At 43.5% G+C, this 9392-nt stretch overlaps 1 protein-coding gene across 1 annotated transcript in view; it reads left to right on the plus strand.

Moving 5' to 3' along the window:
- Positions 1–216: 216 nt before the first annotated feature.
- Positions 217–9392, plus strand: part of ARHGEF3 (Rho guanine nucleotide exchange factor 3) — a 252585-nt gene continuing 243409 nt past the window's right edge. The window contains exon 1 of the mRNA XM_011371798.2: positions 217–309. Coding sequence (XP_011370100.2) covers positions 266–309 — 44 coding nt within the window. The 5' untranslated portion in view covers positions 217–265. The remainder of the gene's footprint in view (positions 310–9392) is intronic.

Genomic DNA, 9392 nt, shown 5'->3' on the forward strand with positions numbered 1-9392 from the left:
GCCAACTTCTTTTCACATTCCATTGGGAACACAGATACCTGGCAGCACCTAGCTACAAGGATGCCTGGGAAATGTCCTTGATAAAACCTGAATAACTATGGAAGAAGGGGAGAATGGTTTTTGTTGGACACTGGGCAGCCTTTGATGTATTCCCCTTGTATGTATTTAATGCATCTCATTGTGTGCTTATAAATATTGGTTACTTTTCTTTTTCAGAAAGAAGACCTGGGCCTGCCATGCTGTATCTATAGACGATTCCGCAGTAATGAATCAGTGTGTCTTCAGAGGAATGGAAGAAAACAAGGAAAGGTAAAAATATCTTTAAAAATTAAAATAAAAATTTTATATGCAACAATTAAATGCAGTGCAGACCTTCATCTAAGCCTGTATAAGTCCGTAGAAGCCATCAAAAATTTGGAGATAGCCAAATTTCATGTATCCCCTTTTAATAGCTCTAGTTTCTCATACCAGAAGAGGGGATACTTTTGTTAAGTATGAGGAAATTTTTCTAAGACTTAGAAGGAATAATTGGTATAAATATAACTGATGTGGTATAGAATTAAATATTTGATTCCAAAAATTATGGACACTCATTCCAAGAAACTATGGATCCGTGCTCAGATGTGTTGTGTCTAGATTTCTGGGTGGCCAGTCCTCGTAAAGGAGGCAAAGGCAGATCCTTAATTCTTGGCAGCCATTGCTGCTCTTGAAGTCATCTCTTTCTTCCATTACCTCTTCTTTCCCTTAAAAGTAAATGTATTAATTTAATTTTAATGTCCAAGAAATGCATGGATACATATTCCCAGTTAAAAATAAGAGTGAATTCCCCATTGACTTCCCCCATTTTGTTTCCAGCCCCACCCTACTCCTGCCTTTCCCAGAAGTAACAACTGTGATCTACTTGTGTGCGTTTCCTTTCAGAACTTTTTCTAAGTGTCTACATACATAGAAAAAAGTCATTCTTTCATTCTTTCCTTTTCCTTTTCTTCCTGTTCTTTAAGTACAGGCTTACATACTATGCTTGTCAATCTATTTTGTAACCTTTTAAAAGAATTCAAATGTTTTCAAGACAGTAATGCGAATCTATCTTGTTTTCATACTGCAGCAAAGTGAATAGTATATCCATATTATAAGAATCTCCTGTTTATCCAGCTGTTGTCATGTTGATGGTGGGTAGATAGGTTCTGTTTTTGCCCTTATAACACTGTTGTGATGCACTTTTTGGTATGTGCCCGAAGCACTGAGGCAGGCAGTTCTCTTAGGTGGTTACTAAGGAGAGGAGTTATTGGGTCGTCCTGTGTGTGCATTTAAGATCTTAATAAATATTGCCAGATTGTTCTCTAAAAAGCAGTACTCGTCAACAGGCTACTAGATGTCCTGTTTGCCCACCCTCCTGCCATACCTCTGTTCTTCATGCGTTTTCATTTTTGCCAGTCTGTTGGTGAACAGTGGCATCTCCTTGTGATTGTAATTTTCTCCCCCTTCTCTTTGCTCTGGGGAAGTTCTCAGGTCTCTCCTTTACTTGGTTTCATCATGGCTCTGGAGAGTCTCTGTCCTCACAGGGACCTAGTGACCTATTCTGAGGCCGAGGGCCTCTGGGCAGCCCTGGTCCTTCCCAGGAGTGGGTGCCACTTTTCTGAAAAGTGTCCAAATATGCTCCTTCAGGAGAGGTCGTCACAGGATTACCGGCTTCTCTTTTGATCCCCAAGGGGATTTAGAAGTCTTTGGTTGAATTTCTCTACTTCAGGTTGTTTTATTCCTCCTCCTCCTCCCCACCTCCCCCTCTCCCTCCCCCTCTCTCCCCCTCCTCCTCCTCTTCCCCCTCTTCCTCCTCCTCCTCCCACCACCATCATCAAGGCAATGATGTATTTGCCATGTGTCAAGCTCTGTGTAGGGCACTTAGCTTGCTTATCTTATTTAATTCTCACAGTAATCCTATAAGATAGGAAGTTGTATTGTTACCGCTATTATGACCATTAGGTGACATTAGAACAGAAATTCGTTCAAAACCAACCCAAACAACAAAAAGAATGGCAACAAAAGCTCTGTCTTGCTGTGGAGCCCAGCTCCTAGCCATTGTTCTCGTCCTAAGAGACAAACAGACCTACACTTTCCGAGCGATGAGTTCTCCTTGTGAACATCACGCTATGTTTGTGGTTGCCTTGGCCACACTCAACTGTTATTTCACATCTGTGGTCTTCCCAGAGGAGAGTGTAGGAGTTGGGTGGTGGTTGTGAGTTTTGTCCTCATCCAGCACGTGAACATGGGTTCTTGTATAACACCAGCCCGTCTATTTGGGTGGTGGCCTCACTCGCATTCATTCGAAACACTTCTCTGGAAAAGAGATTTTCCAGGTTGAGCATATTTGTCATGGGGAGAAAATCTACTTTATTAGGATAAATATACACACTGAGCTATGGAGGGAGAGGAAGTTCTTCATGCGGCCCCAGCAGACCTGATCAGCATCCTACCCTAAAATGTTTAACTTTAGATCTCATTCTAAAAGCTGGCAGAGTATAAGTTCGAAGTCTTTTCTGAGCCCCCCTCCTCCCCATTATGTTTCAGAGATATAAAATCTAGAGCTGGAAGAGATCCTAGACTCATTGTATTATTTCTTCCTCCTTCATTATTATAGTTTTAAGCAGTCAGACTTAGAGTGATGAAATGATGGTCCAAATTCACACTGAGACAAACTCTGGGTCTCAGGTCTCTGGGGTCTGGCACTGGCTCTTTGCACAGCATCGCAGATACTTCTTGTGATAATCAGGAGCCCGATCAGCTATCATTCCAAAACTGGAGCTTATTAGCAGATAGTGCCTTGAAGGAAACTAGCCCATTGATTAATCATCGATTATTTATACAGTGGGCATATGTTGAATACTACTGTGTGTACCAGGAATAAAACGGTAGGTAAGATATAAATTCTTAGGGTATTCAGAGACTTGGGGAGTTGAAGAGGCAGTTGCATACACTGTGAGCAATGGTTAAGCGGAAAACTTCAATTCTTCATTGCTTAGTGGGGACAATAACAGTATCACCTGCAGTGGGCTGTTGGGGCATGTCCTGAGTTAATCATAGTAAAGCACCTGGCATGTAGTAAGCACCTAATAAAGGCAGCTGTTTTTGTTTTATTTTTATTCCTACATAGAATGAGGAACCTAAGAAGATTTTTCTACCAGGAGATTGATAGGAGCAGACTTGTATTTTAGAAAGAGTAATCAGTTGACACAGTTTCTCATCCTATATGTGCTTATCTTTTTAGTGTCCACCTTACCTAATGGACGGTGAATTCCATTGGGCCAGGTCTTGCCTGTTTTGTTCACTGCTCTTTACCCAGTATGGACACACAGTAGGTGCTCGCTAGTATTTTTGGGCCTATGACTAGAGGGGCTGGAGTAAAGACAATGGTTGGGCCCTGGATTCCTGAGGTGAGAAGGTGTGACGAAGCCTGCCAGTGAGGAGGACCTCAGCTCACCTGGGGCAGACTCCACTTTCCCAAGGAGAGGGGCTCCCTGGAAGCCCTGCCCACTGACCTCACTTTCCTCTGTGGGAACACAGTTTTGCTCCCGTGATTTATGGACAGTTTGTTTTTGAATCAAGCGACCTTATTGTGAGCAGACCATCCCCACAGCATTTGTTGACTGAGTAACCAGAACTTGTCACTCTGACTTCTGGTTGCTAACTCACAGAAACACAGGATTAAGATTAAGATTAAGCCCCCAGGGAGTACAGTTTTCTGCTGCCATCAGTGACCGTGAGCGAGTAATCTCACTTCTCTGGCCTCAGTTTCCTCAGCTTTGCAGCAGTGGAGTTAGGCAAACAAATTTCTGATATTCAAAGAGGAGAATTTTGAAGGGAGAAGTCCTTGCCCTTCTTGTTATCCTTAAAAATGGACTTGTGTTGAAATGCGTCGATGGTTAGGACTCAGAGCACGCTGGAAAAATGGCAAGATTTAAGTTCCTCTGTTCATTCGTTCACTTGTTCGTTCGTTCAGTTGGTCGGTTAGTCAGTTAACATCCCATCATTGCTCAGAAGCCCTGAACACTTGAGGAAAATGCTTAATTCCTCCAAGAAAGGATTAGGCTTTCCTGGGAGGACCTTTCACTCTCAGATTATACAAATGAGCGTCTCTTTTATGAAAATAAAGATTTTCTCTGGCTCATTCATTTATTCCACTGTGTTTTGAGCCCCTACTTTGTGCAGCCCCTCCTTTCTGTTAGACTTTACTCTCCTGCAAGGCACAGCCTTATCTGGTGCAGTGACATCCCACCTTTGGCCCAGGGCCCAGCAGAGAGTAGGCTTCTCAGCCTGTGAGCTGCTTTGGTAGACTGAATTGGCTAGAAAACAGGATGATTTTTAGATGGCAATGTGAAGTCTTATATCCAAAATTGAGATTCGTCCCAGAGTCTGTTCTGTTTTCCTGCTGGGCTGGGCTGATTTGTACCACCTTTAGACCAGTTAATTTCCCTGCTTGTCCTTAGTTCTCTTCATGAGCTGCTTATCAGCTTTCATCTTGGCCTTAGGCCAGAGCTGTTTTGGTCACTGATTTCTTATTAGCTCTTTTGTTCACTGCCCAAAGGGCTGTGTGTGGGGCCTGCTCCACTTTCTCCACCCTCCTGAAGTTCAATTACCTTGAGAAAATGGAAACCCAACAAAAGGATGAGTTTAACCTCTCCTGACCTGAGGCTATAGCCTTGACTCTCTATTCAGCAGCCCTATGACCAGGGGCAAGGTATTTCCCCTCTTCAAGGTGATTTCTTGGAGATCTCATCAGCATTTCTCACAGTCTGCTCCTAGAACATGGTTCCCTCTAAACAGCAGGCCCTGTTTGGGCATTGCTGGCATAAACTCAGTTAAATGTGGCCTTTCTTGGGAGACCCCGCAGAACCTACAGAAGGTCAGTGTGCATGGAGGGGTCTCTCACGAGAAGGTAGATCGTGCATTCTCCTATGATACTGGGGACATGCTGAACTGGGAGATCTTGAAGCTTCCTCCCAAAGCTGTGGTGACATGCCTGGGACAGAAAGGCAAAGTAACCATAGACACAGATGTTGGATTTTTAAATCCGATGTTAGCATTTTTTCCATTAAGAACTTAAAAATATTATTGTAGGCAAAAGATGGAAGAAGTCGTCTAATCTCTGTTGTAAGCCTACTGGTGAGTGAGTTGAGAACAGTGGGAGTGTCAGGTATCTTCAAAGAGGTTCTTATTCAGGCATGAACTCTCCTGTGCAAAGAACACCGGACTGCAAATTGGAAAACCGTAGTAAAGTGCTATGCAAGTTCTGCCCTCACCTCCTACTGGCTGTGTGACCTTGGTTGTGTTTCATTACTTCTTTCTCAGGTTCTTCACTGGCTTAAAAAAAGGGAAGGTCGGTTGATTGCTGAGTTTCCTTTCAATTCTAAAATTTTAGGTTTATTGTTTAAAACAACCATAAGCCCCATGAGGGTGGGACTGGGTCTTCTCACTGATTACTCAGGGCGGTGCCAGGGATATAGTGTTACTCACTAGACATAGACACTTATTGAATAAATATGGAAACGGAATAGGCTCCTTATTATGTTCATTGGCAGAACCCCATAGGAAGCTTATTGCTAAATTATTGTTAAAGTAATTTAATGAGTGAGCATGATTTTATTTGAGATACATGAAGACCCTGTGAGGGAAGTGATAATATTTTACGGGTGGGAAGCTGAGATTTTGAGAGGCAAAGGGTTGGGCAGTGGTCCTCTAGTAAGAAATGAAGAGCCCAGACCCAGACCCTGTCTCCTGAACCCCACATTCTGCTTTGTTGATGTTGTTTTTCACCAGACCAAGTCTTTATTCATCCTGGTACTTGCCAAAGACATTGATTAGGACAGTGTCTTGGAAGATCTGCTGTGAAGCCACTGAAAGAGACCAGCAGTGAACCTAGCTCACTCATTTATTCATTTATTGCTTCTATACAGAAAATTGTAATAATACCTACTAATTCTGGGTGCCTCCCAAGGGGCTTTGTATATATGCTGGCTCCAAACATCACAGCAACTGAGTAGACTATACATGTTTTTGCCTCCAGTTTGCAGATGAAGAAATAGTTTTAAGTACTTGTCCCAATGTCAGGTAATTAGGCTCAGACTTAAACCTGTGTCTTTGACACTGTCAGGGGAGGAAGCCCCGGTTCTTCTCACAACCCCGCTGCTTCTAATCTGATTGGGACCCTGATCTTACCTCTCCCTGCAGGGGGAGCTAGGGGCCCTTCTGCAGAGTAGGGAGGAGCTACTGAGGCTGCCCCAGAGGTGGGGCTGGGCTTTAGCCAAGATCATCTGTTGAGGTGCAGAGAGGATGGGCACTCTAGTCTCACTGGGAGCCCATCAGCATGTTCCTAATTCCAGGCAGTCTCCTTCTCTTAGGGTGGCCCTAATGACAAAGGGAACAGCCAGGAGGGTGTTTGGGGAGATGGTGAGGATCTTGGCCCAGTTTTTGAAGGTTTCCAAGTCTCAATTTGCCATCTATGAAGGTGGGTAACAGTGGTACTTAGGTCATAAAGTCGATGTGAAGGTTCACTGTGGTAAGAAATGCTTAGCTTGCGGTCATTGGGCACCTGGCTGATGACCAGCACATGGCATTAGCCTGTTATCAGCCTGTAAATCATTCTTCCACCAACCACAGAACCAAGGAGAAGCTGTCAGAATGCATGCCGTCTGATTTCCTATGGCAATCCCTGAGGTGTGGTGATCACGTTGAAAATAATCATTTAACTACTATGTCCTCAGCACTCTACCGGGTACCCTGGAGGACACAGTCAGACATGGACTCGGCTTACAGTTTAGAAGGGGAGATAAATATATGTAATGGGAGACAAGAAAGGCTTAAAGAAGGGCCTAGCAGGGTCTGGCACACAGCACGTACCTGGGAAATGTTTAAAAACACACAAACTGGAGGGACTCAAAAGGGCACGGCACTCCAAGGTGGCATCAGGAAACACAACTCAGGGACACTGCAGATAGGAGAAGAGTGTCTTTTAGGGTTTTGTCTCTGGCCCACACGCATCTGGCAGAGGAAGCTCACCCAGACCCTGTCCTGTGGACAGATGGTGGTGTATAAAAGGCAGCACCTGTCTCAGTGCTGAGCCCTGTGGTGTGCAGACCATATACGTCAGTCTCCCTCCTGTGCAGAATCTGATAGAAAATTCCTTCCAGGCAAGAGCGTGGCACTTTGCCTGGAGGTAAATCAACCTTTTCAACTGCAAAGGCCAAGAATCAAGCTTGGAGAGCTGTGTGAGGGTGAGGGTAAAGGCATGTGAACCTTGATGGTTGATGTGTTCACTGGCCTACACATGTATGGAATTAGCAAGATGCATTTATGAAGCATTGGTTTTGTCTGGAGGATTCTGCTAAGAGGTGGATAGGAAGAGTTGAGGTTTTTGTTCTCTAGGTGGGAGAGGGTCATGGGAACTGGAGTTAAAGCTTTCCCTAGGATCGCTGCTGGGACTCAAGCTGCAAGTAGCTTTTGTCTTGCCCATGTGCAGTGTCACATGGGCTGTGCACAGTCCGAGCAGAAGCCATTGTCTTCTTTAAGGATGGGTGTTGATCGAGGGCCCGTTGCATGCCAGACACTGCTAGGCTCTGGGGTAGATCTGTGACTAGGCCCTGCTTGTTCTACGCTGGAGGGCTTTGCAGTCCCACTTAGGTTTTACAAGGGCAGGGGACTAAGCAGGAAGCAGAGCAGGACAAAGGAGCCCTGAATGGACAGGAGGGAGGCCTTTGGTCGAGCCTTGATTTGGGGCCAGGATTAAGGGAGAGGTGAGGGTAATTGGGCTACCGGGTACCCTGGAGGACACAGTCAGACATGGACTCGGCTTACAGTTTAGAAGGGGAGATAAATATATGTAATGGGAGACAAGAAAGGCTTAAAGAAGGGCCTAGCAGGGTCTGGCACACAGCACGTACCTGGGAAATGTTTAAAAACACACAAACTGGAGGGACTCAAAAGGGCACGGCACTCCAAGGTGGCATCAGGAAACACAACCCCTAAAATTTGTAGTGTTCGCCTATTTCCGTGGTGTAAATACTCTCGCCGTGGCTAGCTTCAACCTACGAATACAAAGCCACTGAGATGTGCCCTGGTATGAGCTGGCTTCAGCACACGACTGTGTTAGCCACTCCTCTGAGTGCAGTTTCCTGATCTCTGAGGTGGGTGGGTAGGACTGGACAACATGAAATTCCTTGGTGAAGTACAGAGCAAGATGTAAATGTAAAATGGTGAAGATTTCTCCTAGCTTTGAAGTTTTATGACTAACACTGTCTCCCAACTCTTCTACTCAGGATCCATGGCCAAGAGTGAGATGAAATATTCTGATATGTTTAAAAACCTTTTTTAAAAAACTGCTTTAAGAAAATCTAAATCTTTTCTTTATTTGAAAATGGAATAACAAATTATTTGTAAATATCTAAGAAATTATAAGCAATTGAAAGAAGGAAATAGCAATTTCTTTGGTTCTTTGAATAGAATCATCTTTTTTTTATTGGACAAATGTGACATGTAACATTGTGTAAATTAAAGGTATACAGTGTGTTGCTTTGATACATTTATATGTTGTAATATGGTTGTCATTTTAATGATATTATATTACATATTTATAACATTGTTGTCTATATTCAGTATACTGTATATTAGATCTCAGTGGCTTTACTATTCATTGAATGTGATCTCTTGCTCCCTTAGACCCACCCTCTCATTTTGCCAGTAAGAAAACTGCTCAGAGAGGTCATGTGCCTGGAGGTTACACAGTGAATTAGTAGCAGAAGTGGAGTTAGAACCTGGGTGTCCTGTAGCCTTGAATGATGGCAATTGAGTGGAGTTAATGCCCAGTTGTCTTTTGGCCAAGTTGTCCTCATATTAAGACTGAGGATTTTTTTCCATCAGTAAATTCAAATAAGTGAGAAAAATTTTCACCATTTTCTGACTTTTCCTCCTTGCTTTACTTACTGTCCCCTTATCACTAAGTCACTGTACTCCTTATGTTTTTAGTGTACCTATTATAATACTCAGGATTTTTTCCATGGCAACCTATTTTCTCAGCTCTCCGCTCCCCCAGCCCCCCAGAATTACTGTTTTAGTTTTGGTGGTTTGTGGGTTTTTTTTTTTTTTTTGGTGGCAGTTTTTAGTTTTCAATATTATTGTGATCATAGCAGTTTTATTATACTTCTCACTTGTGTCAATCGTTTCTTGTTACGTTATCTTCATATGCATTCTTTTAAAGGGCTGTAAAATATCTCACTCACTTAACAAATATTTGAGTGGCTATTGCGTGTCTTATACTAAGAATGAGCAGGAACTTAATACTCCCTCTGCCCATACAGAGGTTCTGATTAGTGGGAAAACCAGCTGTTAGCCCCATAATCACATGG

The sequence above is a fragment of the Pteropus vampyrus genome, unplaced genomic scaffold (genome assembly GCF_000151845.1).
Source record: "Pteropus vampyrus isolate Shadow unplaced genomic scaffold, Pvam_2.0 Scaffold195, whole genome shotgun sequence".
In the NCBI taxonomy this organism is placed as follows: domain Eukaryota; kingdom Metazoa; phylum Chordata; class Mammalia; order Chiroptera; family Pteropodidae; genus Pteropus; species Pteropus vampyrus.